Source organism: Anguilla anguilla, chromosome 6 (genome assembly GCF_013347855.1).
Source record: "Anguilla anguilla isolate fAngAng1 chromosome 6, fAngAng1.pri, whole genome shotgun sequence".
NCBI lineage: Eukaryota > Metazoa > Chordata > Actinopteri > Anguilliformes > Anguillidae > Anguilla > Anguilla anguilla.
Window position 1 is genome coordinate 34,162,808 of NC_049206.1, and position 16,969 is coordinate 34,179,776.

At 38.9% G+C, this 16,969-nt stretch overlaps 1 protein-coding gene across 4 annotated transcripts in view; it reads left to right on the forward strand.

Annotated features, from left to right (window-relative positions):
• The window catches only part of kif13bb (kinesin family member 13Bb), a 212,980-nt gene that overhangs the window by 157,014 nt on the left and 38,997 nt on the right, over nt 1-16,969 (forward strand). For all 4 annotated transcript variants that reach the window (XM_035422856.1, XM_035422854.1, XM_035422853.1 and 1 more), the window contains exons 26-31: nt 453-599; nt 1,078-1,107; nt 10,791-10,890; nt 11,147-11,273; nt 15,445-15,500; nt 15,847-15,971. In XM_035422856.1, coding sequence (XP_035278747.1) covers nt 453-599; nt 1,078-1,107; nt 10,791-10,890; nt 11,147-11,273; nt 15,445-15,500; nt 15,847-15,971 — 585 coding nt within the window. The remainder of the gene's footprint in view (nt 1-452; nt 600-1,077; nt 1,108-10,790; nt 10,891-11,146; nt 11,274-15,444; nt 15,501-15,846; nt 15,972-16,969) is intronic.

Here is a 16,969-nt window from a genome sequence, read left to right on the forward strand (position 1 = left end):
TAATATTTTAATTATTTTATATTGATTTGCAGACATTTTTGGTTGCTTTGTCTGTTGCTACTATAAAAGCCTATATACTGTAAAAACATTGCTTAACACCACCTCACAGTGTTGAATATGCCTAATACACCCTAATATACATTATTAAGGCTGGGTGTTTTGTCATAGAAAATAGCCTATTGGCTGAAGTCACGGAGCAGTCACAGTAAAATAGTTGAAAACCATGGAAAACTGAATAAGCAGCAGTGTTTAAAAAAAAAAAAATTCATTAAATTAATAGATCTCTGAAATGCACAACTGCGGCAACAGTAACAAGTGTGTGTAGTTTTAAATAATTAGGTTGTCCCCAATAATGTCTTATGAAAACTGCGGAACACCAGGCCTTCTATAACACTGAAAACATTGCTCTCTTGATCTCTCTTTCTCTCGCTCTCACTCTCTCTCTCTCTCAGGGCCAGTCCAGGAGGGTGCAAGTGGAGGTGTGTTCTGTCCATGACTCGGGAACAATGCCACTTATCGTCGAGTCAGTGCTTTCTGTCTCCATCGGCAACGTAGCAATCCGGCAGGCACATTTGTCCAAAGGAAGCGAATCCCAGCAGGTGGGCGGGACTGTGCTCTTTGCTCTGCTAACACATTCTGCTTCACAACAGATGGCTTTTTTCAAGATTCCCTCAATCCACAAAATCCATTAGATTTTTTTCATTCTGTAAAGGGTGCAGATATACTGCTGTCCTCAATCGTCTCAGAATTTCCCAAATCTAAAGGGCAGAGCGTACTGTTTTCTTTTACTAGAAGACATACACTATATGATCAAAAGTATCTGGTCACCCCTTGGCCTGGGGCCACTGTTGTTCTTTCCTATGGGCATCTGTGAAAGTTGCAGTAATAATATTTGAAAATAATATATGCTATTTAACTTTAAAATTAGATTTAAATATTTCAAAATTATAAATAGGAGAAAAGGTGATAAAAATATTCACTTGTATTTCTCTCATTTTATTGTTTTTATAATCAGAACTTATTCTGCAATGAATGAGTCACCCAAACTCATATTGATCTGTATCTTTTTTGTCAAAGGGAGGTGATGATGACATGGACAGCTACCAGGTGAGTAGTCTTCTTGTAGTAATTACTAATCTCATTAAACACATGTTTTCAACGTACAAAAATGCCAAGTTACTCTCACTTACAAAGCACTGTCTGTAAGTCATTCATTCAAACTGGCTAAATCTAGGCCTGCCATTAAAAGTATTGATTTCAAAATGATGCCAAGTTACTGTACTACAAACAATATTGGCTGTCTTCCCTCTCAAATTAAATAAGCTGTATTCCAAAGCAATGCTACCCAATTTTTCCTCTATTGTTTCAAGTCACTTGGCCCTGTGTTTTTTAATCTTACTATTTTACAATGTCATTCAAACTTTGTGTCACATCAAAGTGTCACATACCTCTAATTGCTTCATGCAACACATTTAAATTCTCACGGATTTGACGACCATCCAACGAGCCTTGATTTACAAAATTATCAGCAAGCTCGTAGAATTACAGCTCCCTAGGTCGCAACTTGTGTACCCTTCTGTCCTGCTTCGTTGTCTGTTATTTCATCGACATGCACTTTTAGTGTTTGTAAGGTTTATAAGGCATTTTGTTAGGCTTATCTGCAGGTAGGAGTCCTCTTCGCTGTTTTGCTTAGCTAGATCAGTCACTTTACGTGAGAATTGGAAGTAGTTGAACCAGAACACTTAATAGTGGAGAATAGGAGCTGACGTTTATCTCCCAGCAATCTTTGCATATTATAAAATAACAATAGTAAGAGAGAAATGAGGACAAATGATGAAATTGAGTCGTTGAAACAATATCTTTTTAGCAGAATGAGCATGTAGGTGAAGTTTGACATGATTACAAACTATAGTGCTAAGAAAATAAATTGACCATGGGCGAGATGAGTTTCCTTATCGAATGGTATATAAAACAGACGGTATTAGTAATGTTTCGCTATAGTAGTTGGTGAAATAAGGCGTGATATTGAGTAGGAGACCTGTAGTACAAATGTACTTTTCTCATGTTTATTACTAATAGTTATAATTATGATTGAGTCATGATTTTAAATGTAATGTTTTAATGGGGAGTTGCAGACCGTACATACGTAGTCATTGTTTGTATGTGGGTAGATAGAGAACAGGGCGAGTAACATGAATGTAGAAATGTGGCGTTTGCTGATAAGAACGTTTTCTACAGTAGCCAAGTGAAGAAATATAGTTGGTAGAAATGGCACAGTGGTCAGCTGGTGTAACTTTTTAAGAAAATGAATACATTTGCCATCATAAAATGCATATGGCTGGCCGTGAGTGACTTTTGGTAAAGCAAATATGAGTGTAAGAAAACGTTAGTGTAAAATATGAAAAGATCTGCCTGAGAGCAAGGCGGGATTCAATTGTTCAACCTGTGCGCACTCCAGTCAGTAAGTTTGGCAGTGCGCCACCATGACATACAGTGGTCACTGGTTTCAGATGACGCGTTTGCCTCTGCAGCGGCAGTTCTACCGGCCAAAAGGAAATGGATGCGGGGTTCTGACAGTAGAGGGCAGCAGAATGTAATATTTCCTCATAAGGACAGCTTCCACGATTCTGCATTGTACTTGACGTCACGCCACGTTGCATTTCGGGGTGATTCGCAATCTTAAAATGAGCTTAGCTCTGTGATTTTAAGATAACATTAGTACTTGGGAGAAATGAAGCCCTAATACCAGCTGATATTGGGCTGGTATCAGCATAGAAGCCATTCAAAAATTTTTATGGATCTGGTAACTCTCTTTAAAAAAAAAAAAAAATATTACAACAGTTTGCAACATAAAACTCATAAGACCCTAACAGGGACGTCAAACCCGTTTTGGCGATTTTTCAGCAAACAAACAGTTTATTTTTCACAATTTCATAAATGCTACTCTAATAGCAACATATACCTAACTTATCAGAAAATAACAGCTGTTTTAACATAACATAACATAACGTAAGACGAGAACAGGCCATTCAGCCCAACACTGCTCGTCTATTCCTACCACTAAACTGTACTTAATGCTTAGTTTACCTAAAAGCTAGATAGTATCTAACACTGTATCAAGCCGGGCCTTGAATAACCCCAGTGTTTCTGCCTCCACTACATGTCCAATCAAGCTATTCCACACATTGAATTGGTGTTTTCTTTAATACGAACTGAAGTCAGTTGGGTAATTATAAAAAATCTAACCTTTTTATTATAATAAAAACCAAACATAATACCATAAACTTTAAAATCGAGAGCTAGTTCAGTTTATGTAATTGTATGTTTAGTATCAGTCAGCAACACAAATAACCAATTGATTCTCGTTTTTCGATTTATGTTTTAAAATGAATATCGAATTTCTTGCTTTTTAATTTCTGTTCCTGAAACGGAAAACGATTTACCAAAAAGTACACAGATCCTTTCTCCCCAATGATGGTTAGGCTATTACTTGCCGAGGGAAGTAGCTAATTTTTTAACATCGTATTAAAGGAAACAACTATTTTCTTATGTTCTGGAAAGTCAGCGATTTATGTTATTATTTGATTATACTGTAGCATTTATGCTATTATGGATTAAAAATAAACTCTTATAAAACTAAAATTCTTTATACCACACTGCAGACATGATCTTGGTGAAGCCTACGTAATGACCATGACCGATAGATTTCTTTGATGACAGACTGTCCGAATTACGCCTCTGATTACTCATTTGCGAAACAGAAGGAACCTGCCGGGTGAACAGAGATTTCACTTGCTTTCTTACAAATCTTTGAGCACATAGAACATAAAAAAATGTTTCTATTGGTTTTTAAACAAATATGTGGCCGTTAAACATTTAAAAGGCTGTGTTTTTATTAGTTCTGTTACAGTGGGCTCCAGAATTATTGGCACCCTTAATAAAAATGAAGAAAAAAGGCTGCATATAATAAATTACTGATTATTATCTATATGTTATGTTCAAACATATGGGAAAACTATATAGTTTTATTTCAATACATTTACTCTCATGCTTCAATGTTTTTTTATTAAGTAATCTATTTTTTTCTGAAAACCATCATTATTGGCACCTCTAACAATTATTGTAAGTAAAATCAAACAAAATGAAATTGGCAATACAATTTTACTTAATTTAGTTCATCTCAGTCTAATGGAACTATATTGTGTCATTCCATCACTTCCAGTTTCACTAGAGAATAAAAATGAGGTTACAAGCATACGAAATCCCTTTGTCATCCATCAGCATGGGAAAAGCCAAATAACTGTAAATTCAGAAGAGACCAATGGTAATTTACTGTCACAAGTCTGGTAATGGGTACAAAAAAAGACATAAATGGCTAAACATACCACTTAGCACTGTAAGGGAAATAATAAAAAGGTGTATAACATATGGAATGGTTGCAAATTTGCCAGGAAGAGGAAGCAAGTGCATGGTGTCCCCACGGACAGTGAGGAAGATGGTGAGGGAGGCCATTAATAACCCAAGGATCACTGTTTAAGAATTGCAGAGATTGGTTTGTTTCTTGTGGTCAACAAGTCTAAAAAAAACATAAAATGGCACCTCCATACCAACTAACTCTTTGGAAGGGTGGCACAAAGATAGGCCTTACTGAGCACAATAAACAAAGCCAAGTATCTGGAGCTTGCCAAACCTCATTGGAATTATGACTGGAAGAGAGTGCTATTGTCAGATGAGACCAAAATTGAACGTTTTGGCCATACACACCATCGACATGTTTGGTGGCAAAAGAGGAATGCACACAGGAGAAGCACCTCATACCTACGGTCAAATATGGAGGTGGTTCATTTATATTTTGGAGATGTTTTGCTGGCAGTGGTCCCGGGGTACCGTTTTTTGATCAATGGCACAATGAATTCAACAAAGTATCAGGAAATTCTGGCAGAAAATTTGGTTGTCTCTGCTAGGACTTGGTCATAGGTAGATTGTCCAGCAGGACAATGACTCCAAGCATACATCAAAATCTAAACAGAAATGCTAAAGTGAAATCAACATCCATGTTTTCCAACGGCCATCTCAGTCTCCAGACTTAAATTCCATCAAAAACCTGTGGTCTGAACTGAAGAGGGGGGGTCCATAAGCGCAAACCCAAAGATATCAATGATTCTGAAAAGTTCTACATGGAGCAATGGCCAAAAATCCCTCCAAATGTGTTCTCAAACCTTATCACAAATTATTATTATTATTAGTAATTACATTTATATAGCACTTTTCCAGATGCTCAAAGTGCTTTACAGTGAAGGGGAACTCACCTCACCCACCACCAATGTGTAGCACCCACCTGGGTGATGCACGGCAGCCATTTTGCGCCAGAACGCTCACCACACATTAGCGAAGGTGGAGAGGGAGAGAACATTTATTTAGCCAATTAAATCTGGGGATGATTTTTAGTGGCAAGTTTGCGAGAGCCAGATCTGGGATTTGGCCAGGACACCGGGGAACCCCCTACTCTTAGCGATAAGTGTCATGGGATCTTTAATGACCACAGAGAGTCAGGACGTCGGTTTAACGTCTCATCCGAAAGACGGAAATTATAGGAAAAGATTCATGGCTGTCATCTTTGCCAGTGGTGTTTTCACAAAGTATTAAACCAGGGGTGCCAATAATTGTGGAACATGTTTTTTGGGGAAATATTTTTTTAATTTAAAAAATGTAAGACTTTGGTTGATCAAGCACACTAGTTTACACATGTTGGAAAATAAAGCTTATGTCAATAACTGTATTACTTTTTAGTTTAGCATTTTTTGTTCATATTTATCAAGGGTGCCAATAATTCTGGGAGCCCGCTGTACTTCCCACAACAAGTTCATGCATATTATAAAACAATAGTCTATGTTGCAAAACTATTTTCTTGAAGTACACAGCTGGATCAATTCCAACAGTTGGATTTCTGAAATATAGCATTTTGTTATATAAGCAATAAGGGAGGTATTCCCTTTAAAAATCACTACACACATGAAAACATGTTTTCTTTGACCACTGCCCAGTGGCAGAGCTTGGATATTAGGACATGCGCGTATTGGAACATCACACTTTGTTACAGAAATCTAACTCAGGCTATGACCACAGCAATCGCGCAGCAAGGCTATATCAGAAACAAGTCAGGCTATGGTGAAAATGCAGACTTCATAGTTAATACTTGTTTGTGATAGTTAATACTTGCCAGCTAGCCTACTAATTAAAACGTTCGTCGTTTTTTGCGGAGTTAGGTGAACGTATGGGTGTTAAACAAACAAACTCAATAATATAGGCTAAGTCTGACAGGATGACTTTAAATTTTAGGGCAGTTTGTCTCACACCCCCACTGCCTGACAATAGCCAGGTGTTGATGCGGAATGCGGATGTGCGAATGTGTCTTTCTCTCTGGCAGGCTATTTAGCAACTGAACAATCAAACATTATCAGTGGAATAAACTATATTCACACTGTAGGCTACTGTAAAATGCTACGACGATAAATTTGCTTGACGATAATGATAATGATATTGAAACAGCAACACCAGACCACAGATAGTGGGATGTAATGTAATGTAATGTAATGGATGAAATTTACTCCAATGAAATTACAAAGGCTACATTCCAGTTAGGCCACCTCGCTATTCCACAACTCGGCGCAACACTTTTTTCAGATGATCAATGTATCTGTTGCAGAGCTCTGTGGTCAGCTTGTCAGTCCAAAATGTCTTGATAGCCGATATTAGTTCTGCTTTAGTCGTGGGTTTGGCTTCATACGTCTTAAAATCTTTACTTTTGTAACTTTATGGGGAACTATGGGGAAGTGTAAGTCTAACAATACGTGGTTAGAGAAAAGCACGTTTAGCACTTGGTTGAAACCAGTGGAGGGGAACGTTCTTGAGCCCGCTGCACCTTATGCAAGAAAACAGTTAAACTAGGAACATTGGGGGTAAAGGCTTTAGTGGTCAGTCAGAGAAACACAAGACCCAAGTGAAAAACCAACAACAAACGCCTGCCGTCTCTTCCATGTTCGCCCCTGCTTCAGGATCATCAAGTGTGTCCAATGTAGCGATATATAGGTTTTTACACAAATATGTGGTCGTTATGTAGGTTTTTACGCACATATGTGGTCGTTTAACATTTAAAAGGTTGTGTATAAACTGTCAAACTCTGTTTTTTGAAAAATCTGTTTGACCTCCCTAGGGGTATGCATCATCTCACACTGGCAGCAGGTTGGGAATTGAGAATCAAGAAGACGCGTCTCCTTTTCACCGTAATTAAAAAATAAAAATAAACAACACCCATTTGTAAAACTAAAATGCTTTATACCACACTGCAGACATGATCTTGGTGAAACCTATGTAATGACCATGACTGATAGATGGCCTAATGTAACACAATTTCTTTGCTGACAGACTGTCCGATTTACTCCTCTAATTACTCACTTGCCGGGTGAACGGAGATTCCACTTGCTTTCTTACAAATCTTCAAGCAAATAGAACATTAAAAATCTGCTTATAATAAGTGTGCTTATAAATATGTGTGATAAATACTGTTTCTTTTCCATGAATCATTTGGTACAGGACTGAATTGTAAAAAGTTATTTACTGTGTTACATTTATGGTGCGTTACATTGATACAAACTCTACCCTATATCCTAAGTGAAACTAACATGGATGGCTTTAGACTGTGCTCAAAATTATCTGGCTATTATTAAGTTTCACAGAGTGACCACCAGTGTTGGGGAGTAGTGAACTACATGTAATTAAACTAGTATTTTAACTACATTTTACAGTAGCTTGCTGGTAGTTCAACTACATTCATATTTGCATAGTGATTCAAGTAGTTAAATTACTTTTTTGCCTTTTTTGTGTAGTTAACTACTGAAATTACAAACTATTTTGGGCTATAAAAGGAAAGGAATGATTTTTTATTTTAATTTTACCATTGCTTCTCAACTGTAATTGAACCCCCTTTGACCAGCCCCACCCCCCTTGTCTTTCATCCTGACCACTGTGAAGGCATGCCCAGGCAATGCATTCGTCAGGCAGCCACCACCACACACTTGACCTTTGTGTAGTGCATGTGCAAAAGGGTGGGCGTTGCTCAGTGCTCACACAGCGACAGCGTCATCATGGATAAACCAAATCTCAGCCTGAGGAAGAATCACCATGGCCATACTTAAGCAAATACATGACACTGACTAGCTCCACCGACAAAACCTACGTTTTTACTTGTGAGCTATGCAAGCCGAGAGTAAATACACTCTCTACTGCAAAGACGTCAAACACAAATCTCAGAACACATATAAAGGTGTATTATTGACTTTGCTAGCCAATTTAGCAAAGTTTAGATAAGTTAGCCACATTGTAATGTTACATACAGGGAAGTGATTTAATTCAGTGAATGTTAATGTCTAATTAAATAAAGTCTGTAGTGTTAGTTAGTCTGACAACAATTATGTTCTTTCAAAAAACGAACATGTTGCTAACCAGCTAATGTCAGGTTTGCTGACATAAAGCTAACATTAGCTAACGTTAGTTGACCTAGTCATTCTATTCTCATAATGTGTTTTGCCACCCATACAATATGGCGCAATGCATGGGACCGGTCTTTCATGATAATCACCTATTTGATTACAATCACCAGTGTTTGCTGACCAAGGTGTCTGCAATCGATCCAATACTATGAATAGCTTAGCCAGAATCATTCATACGAAGGTCTGGCTAGGCTGAGGTTGGCTTGCTGTTCTTTTGCCACCTAAGGTTAATATTGTAACAGCATACAATTTTATTTAAAGTTGATCTAGTGATACAGAGGGTAATTCTGTGGACCATTATAAATGTCATGCTATTCTATATTAGAAGTTACCTGGCTAACTGATTAATCCTGCTTGGTGCAATACCCCCACCTGGACTCTAGTTTCTGGAAGGCCGGTGTCTGACTGATGGACATTGTATACAAAACCAAAGGTGACATTCCTTGCACTTTCCCATGAATAGTGGGGTATTTTATATTTTTGGTTTATGTACGACCTGTGAACAAGTGGGCACTTTTTGCAATAAACTCAATTGAGTGGCATTTTTTGCTGGCATGTGACTTTTTTGTATTATATTTTGTTATAATTTCGTATCACATGTACATTGTCAATTTGATCATTTTTTTACGAAGTAGTTTGAACTACTTTTTCTGAGTAGCTTTAGTTAACCAAACTAGATTTCTCCCTAGGGTAGCTTAGCTGTAGTTCAACTTCTTCCAGTGTGAAGTAGTTGGTAGCTTGCAAAGCTATGCTTTCAAAGTAGCTTCCCCAACACTGGTGACCACGAAGTTCGTTGAATAACCGTTTATAGACGTAAATGTCACTCAAATACACACAAAAATGTTATGGGTAACAAGCATGTCCCTATTTTCAGCTTATCTTTAAAATGTATTTTCCTCTCTTTTCCCGTTAAAATAAGAGTGGCTATACCACTGTTCTACTTTTCTCCTGAGTGCCACAGTTGAAGTGTTAACTGCCAGATATGGATTTGAGTGCTTACATTTGCCACCTGGTGGTGGTTTTGCGAACAAAAGTAGTTCCTGTAGAAATACAAAGAAAATGTATGCAAATCTGCTGCTGCCGGGAAGATCTCTCGCAAAAGAAGCGTCATCTGAAGCCAGTGACCACTGTAGCTGTTCAATGCGTGAATTTTCTTTGTGAAACATGTCCATGGTTTTAAGAAGAACAGTAAGCACAGCTGAGCTCCGGTTGAATCCATATGGCCTGGCGGTATTGTAGCCGACTAACTGAACGTGCAGATGGTATATGTTAATGCAGTGTATGCGTTCGGTGAACGCCTGGTAGATGTGGTGCAAAAGCAATTGTTGAGAAGTAATAGACCATTTTTAGTGAGCAACAATGCAAGTAAAATAAACTTGCTTCCAGCAGTGCTTGAACCTGCGACTTCCTGATCCATAGACTGTGACATTAACCACTGAGCCACAGACGGACTAGCTGTTGAAACTAGGAAATTTCTTGGGTTATAATAGAAGTGTAAGAAAATGTTAGTGTGAAATATGAAAAGATCTGCCATAGGGCGAGGCGGTAGTCAATCCCTCGACCTCACACTCTCCAGTTCGTAACTTTGGCAGTGCGCCACCATGATATAGCTGTTTAATACGTGAGTTGTCTTGGTCAAATGTATCTGTGGTTTTAAAGAAGAAGCTAGGCCAGTATGCACTGTGGAGCTCCTGTTGAATCCATATGGCCTGGCAATATTGTAGCCGGTTAACTGGACCCGTACATCATAATGCAGTGTATACATTCAGTGAATGCCGGGTAGATGTGCTGCAAAAGCAATAATTGTGAAGTAATAGACAATTATTAGTGAGGAAAAAAGCAGGTTAAAATGACCAATGGGGAGACATATTCTTTGTGGGCTAGGAGCATTTGTGGCAGGAAAAAGGAGGAGAAAACGCAAAATCCCTTTAGTTTGTGGCTTTATTGTGTGGACATGTGAAGTTGTTTATTAATTCTGTCTGTTGAAATGGGGTCCGAATGTACAGAAATTTATGTTTTTAAGTGCCAAACTCTCGGTGCTGTATAGGTATCGGGCATGCCCTGCCAAGGTGTAGCTTAGCCGGATGGCATACCTGCCATCCCAATATGATTCAAATGCAAATATCCGAAGTGCCTTTAAATTTTTCATACATTTGCAGTGCTGGTAGTGGTCAGGTGCATGAGTTGTACTGTGGTTGGGGTAGAGAATATAACTGACAGTTGGTCATTCCCAATGGGTAGGAACGAGATCTGGAGCGTCTTCGGCGGCAGTGGCTAATGGCTCTGACCAAGAGACAAGAATACCTGGACCAGCACCTGCAGAAGGTGGTCAGCAAGCCAGGTGAGGGAGGGGCCAGAGGCCATCATGTGACTTCATCCGCCTGGAACCTGCCGCAACACCTATGGCACTATCATCAAATAATTAAAAAATACATTTAAAGCATTGCTTTAGTTTTCCCAGTCTTAACATGAATTGTAACATTGTAGTTTTTCAAATTGCATAGTCATTTTTTGTATAGATTGTTCGAAGACATTGTTTAAAGAAAAGTCCTGCTTACGAAAATGAATAAATATGATGAAAGCTGCTATTTACTCAGACAAGTCTGAGGATGACATGGAACGTGAATCCCAGTTGCTGGAGTGGCGTCTGACACTGACAGAGGAACGCAACGCTGTAATGGTGCCATCTGCCGGCAGTGGCATTCCTGGTGCCCCTGCAGAGTGGTGAGTTATCATTCCAGGTGTGTGCTTCTGTGTGTGTGTTTGTGGGTGTACATAAGAACATTAGAATATATTCACCTCATCTAGGTGTGTGTGTATGGCATGCTTTATAGTTTAATATAGATGTTATCTCTATGGATTGGTATTATGTTTCTAGATTGCCATAAGTTAACTTGCATTTAGTGCTTCAAAGATGTTGCACATATACATCGCTGGTCTGGGAATGCGTTTAGCCAGATCTGGCACCGTTGCTTTTATAACTCTTAAGTTAATTGCTCAAAATTAACTTTTTTTTAATTTAGCAGCAATTGTGCCCCACCTCAAAAAGTTAGGAGCACTAGCAAAAATCTATGAGCACCCACCAAAATTTAAGGAACTACAGCTATTATTTATCGAACAATGAATGGACAGTAGTGTACTGTATGTCCGTTGAAAATTACAGTTACACAAGTGGCACATGGGATCCTCTTTCAAGTACACTTCAATTGAAGTCATGAATAAGTTTGGTTGATAAGCAGTAGGCTTCTGAGTATCTCCTTCCAGGCCTATATGGAATATACCATTTATTAGAAAAATAATTTCAGGAGCTGCTTGAGAATCAAAATGGCAGCATGAGCTAAGAGCTATGTTCTACCTCAGAAATTAGTTTTTTTTTTTTACCACCACTCAACTGAATTTCAGAATTCACTCTAGTTTAGGTTTTTTTTAAAAGTCGTGAAACGGTTCTGTGTAAAAAGGAAGAAAAATACATTTAGTATGGCAAGAAGACTGCCCTGAGGCTGAGGATGAAATACAAACTGGAGCACAGCCACATGACAGAGACATGATCATTACTCTTGCTGAGATAATGTCAGAGTTGAGATCTCAACATTCTGAGATAATAAGTCAGCTTGATGGCATTGATGTTCAACTGGAGAGTGTGACCACTGAGGAGTCAGCGGTGTGAAAGAGGCATTAGCCAGAACAAACAATATGCTGGAGAACCAAAATAGCATATGGAAAAAGCAGAATGGAGAATTTTGGCATTAGAACATACCCTACAAGTTTCTCATAGAGAGCTACATCGACCTGAAAAACTGAACAAAACTGAAATCTAAGACTAACTAGAAAATAGTGGGAGAATGAAAAACCTGGTTTTACTAGACCTCCTGGAAAAATCAGAAAAAGCTGCCCAGTTGGCTCAAGCTCTGCCTAGATCACCCCACTTGAGCTGGAGCAAGCGCACCATTCCTTACGACCAAATCCACAACCGGGAAAACCTCCAAGACCAGTGCTGATCTGCTTTTTGCAGTTCAGAGATAAGGAGCTGATATTACAGTTGCAACGAAAACACCAACAATAATGCAGGGTTAAACTTACCTTTCGCCAATATTTGTCTGCAGAGGTTTGTTGAAAGCACAAGGAGTTTGACCAGGTGTTCAAACTATTTTCCGAATGGGGCATGTATCCTCATTGGCTTCGTGTTCTTTATCAAAGGCGGAAGCTTTTGCAAAGCAGTTGGAATAAGCCGTATTTACATGTCTTTTTGAGTGACTCGAGTGGAAGGAAGGTGATGTTTGTCCTTCCCCTACGCTTGGATTGTCACACATTTACAAGTTACTAGGACTCTTGCGGAGCTCTTTAGTTTTGACTCCACTTTTTGTCTTTTTCTACCCGAAGTGGTTCTCCCTGACCAGTTAGCCGGCTCACAGGTACATTAGTTTATGTCTGTTTTTACTTCCAGCGTAAATGTGTGACTGAACAAGGGACAATACCATATGAAAAGATGAGAGGGGGTATTTAAGTTGGTATTGATATTCCTTGACTTTTGTTCACCATATTGTTTTCGATTCACTCCCCCAGGTATTTTCACTGCTGTGACAAATTATTGGACGATACCTGGACTGAAAATGGGGGAAGGGGGCTGTGTCAGATAGATGTGAACCCGCTTTTGTTTCTTTATTTTGTGGTCTCGTTTGCTAGATTTTTATTTGAGAATAAAAGGTGTGCAGATTTATATGGAATAATATGCCTATATTTAATGGAACCAACTCATGTATGTGACAGTAAATCCCCCCCCACTTGGAATTAGCTGGGGGGGGAGGAGCATTTAGCCTCCTAATTATTTGGGAGCACTGAGGATACTGAGCTCCAGGTTGCCAGCACCCTTGCTGTTTTCCTTTTATATAAAATGATGTCGATGTACTTCACTGTTTATTGGTGCAGGGTTCTTGCGCTGGTCTAAAAAGTCTCTAAAAGTATGGAATTATGGATGACTGATTTCCAGGCCTGGAAAAGTATGGAAAATGTGGTGAAAGTATGGGAAAACTATGAAAGTTTTGCTCTTAGTAATATATATACACTGGCTAGAAACCCCGTAATATAAAATAGACAGTATAAAGCTATAAAAAATAATCAAACACTAAAGTGCTGTACAAAATATTGCACCAAGGGAATTGACATTGCCAAAATGGGAGACAGAGATAGTAATAGGTAATCAGCCTTGTGCAGGGCAAAAACATGCAAGTATGGTTGCTGTTGCTCTGAGATCACCACCGTTGTCTTCATTTTTTTCAAGTAAGATCTGCTTTACCGTCCAGGTAATTGGCAGTGCTTCAGAGCTCATTTATTTACAAAATAAGTGAGAACTCTGGCTATATGTTTCCCCTATGACCACTTAAGAGTGTATCGCTAGCTTTTGTGTGATATTACTGGCTTCAGGGTGTATTTGCTATTTATAGCATAGCTAGCTAGTTAACTAGATACAGTAAGGCCAACTAGCTCATTGACAGTGTAAACTAGCTAGCTAGTTAATATTAGCTTTATGTTAGGAAGCATCGCATGGAGCAGAATCATCAATGCTGTTCTCAATATGGCTGATAGCCTTGTTCCCATTTGGGTGCTATTAATCCGATTGAGGCATTCAGCCTCAGCTAAATAATCACTTCAGCTGCCGTGATGTAGTTATATTGATGTCAAAAACAACAATGGGGAAATCTTATAGAAAACTGACAGTGACTGTCTTACCAAAGGGTAAACACTACAATTAATTGGCTCTGGTAATATTAAGTTATTTATTATATTCACTTAACTGGCTAGCCATACTAATGGTTGAAAATTTAATTAAATGTGAATTGATATGAAAGAACATATTGAAATGATTATATATACAAAAATTAAATGATTTGTAACAAATAGAAATGACAATACAAACAATTTGTAGTAACGTTTCATTTCATTCTGTATTCATTAATTCACCCAAGCTTTTATTTATTGAAATGGATAATTAAACACAAAAAGTCAAAATTCCAACAGAAATGCACATGTCTTATAAAACGACAAGAAATAGGTCTTTGTGGGGAGCTGTCTGGAAAAAGTATGGAATTTAGATTTGTGAAAAGGGCAAAAACCCTGTTGGTTTACATTAAGGTAAAGGTAATCCTTCCACTATGAGGCAGTTATCATGTCAGCTATGAAGATAAGCTCATAGAATATTAAAGGCCTATCAAAAGGAAAAAATATTTATCTCTTCTCAAAAAAGATAGTGGATATTGTTTTTCTACAAGAAACATATCAATCTGACAATGAACATGCAAAACTAAAAAGAGATTGGGTAGGTCAGGTTCTGATTAGCCTCATTAGCCTTGAGGAAAAAAAACTGAGTTGGCTGACGTTAGTTAGGTTTAGGGGATGCTAGCTCGCTTGTCAGCATTCAGTGAAAGAACCACCAGTTTTAGCATAGAGGTAAGAAAATGGACATTTGGTTGGTTAGAATGGTTATTTGGAAAATAAACAGTAGTTTGTCTGATTGCGATTGGTTCCTTGTAGTATTTTAAAAATAATATAAGGGAAAATAATACAAAGTTGCACCAGGACAGGAGTTGTTTGTGGTCACACAAGTTCTACCAATGTAATTCCAGGTCGCACAGTTTAAATTTGGGTCGCATATGCGATCAAAATGGTCACATTTTGAGCCCTGCTGCATAAGCTCTGGGTGTAGTATGTGCTGAATGAAAGAATTAATGTAATGTGACGTGTATTTGCATGTATCAGGCACCATGCCTCATACAGCCTTATGTCCTTTGGGATTACTTGTTGTTATACTTGTTGTTTATGTAGATGAATGGAGTTTGTGTTTGATGGCTATGGACTTGAACACCCTTCATAAGCTTATAAGTTTGCTCTATATCTACAGGGTCCCTGTTCCTGGAATGGAGACACACATCCCCGTCCTCTTTCTGGACCTCAGTGGTAGGTTCCGACTGCACTCCATCTTGGCAGTGAGTAAGCGATTTACAGTTAGCCCATGACCTGAAATGTGAACGTTGGTCACACACAACAGTGCTCTTCCAAGGTCAGGTCATGTAACTCCTATCCTCCGAAGACCCTGGGCTCCACTGAGCAGACGCTTCCTGTGGCCTGATTGGCAGGCTGTAATTGGCCAAAGCTTCACTAAGGGACCCTAGGTGCAATGCAGTAACGAGACACCCCACAAATGCAGTTCCAAATTGGGGGGATAAATTTAGGTTTGGACTTGGCCAAAAAATAATGTTAGTTTGAACCCGTCCAAAATTATGCATCTCATTTCCATTTCCAGCAGATGACTTTAACTCCCAGGACAACCTGGACTCCCCCAGGCCTGGTGGCTGGGACGGCTCCCTGAGTGGGGAGGATGAGGACGAATTCTTCGACCTGCAGATCGTCAAGCACCATGATGGAGAGGTGAGGAGGGCCAGCAAGTGTTCTGGGCTGTGACTGTGTAGCCTTGCTTGTCCAGGCTTTTGTGGAAAATAGTGCAATTCAGAGTAGCAGACCCACTCACTTTTTGGGACCTAACCAAAATTTTTTAACCACTTTCATGAACTCACTGAGTGTGGGTCTGTGATAAAGGCTGCGAATTAAGCCAGCAATTCAAACATAAACTTTGTGACCCAGGGAAGTGGTGGAGTAGTGCGGGGGATGTGCATGTAAATTACATAACGCCATATGCCGATCGCCCTCCAAGAACGACCATGTTTAAATTGGGCCTGTGCCTGACATTGCCTTAGGAAAGTATTCAGACCCCTTCTCTTTTTCCACATTTTGTTACATTACAGCCTTATTATAAAATGGATTAAATTCATTTTTATTCTCAATCAATCTACACACAATAACCATAATGATAAAGTGAAAACAGGTTTTTAGAAATTTTAGCAAATTTATTAAAAATAAATAACTGAGATATTAGGATGGCAGGTATGCCATCCAGCCAAGTTACACCTTGTCGGGGTATGCCCCATACCTATACAGCACCGAGAGTTTGGCACTTGTCATGGTTCCCCACAGAAATAACTACAACAGCACCGAATCTCAGTCCTTAGAAACATTCATTTCTGTACATTCTGACCGCATTTCAACAGACAGAATTCATAGACAACCTCACACGTGCAGTAAAACCCCAAACTAAAGGATTTAGCATTTTCTTCTTGTACTACTTCTTGTTCTTCTTCTTCTTGTTTGTCTTGTTCTTCTTCTTCTTCTTCTCCTTCTCCTCCCTCCCCCTCCAGCCCACAAAGAATATGTTTCCCCATTGGTAATTTTACGTACACCAGCCAATCCTTCACCAACACCAGCCAGTCAGAATGTCACATACCCAAGAAAATTGCCCAAGAATTTCCCCAAGAAAATTGCCAGTTTCTACAGCTAGTCAGTTCGTGGTTCAGTGGAAACATCATGGTCTA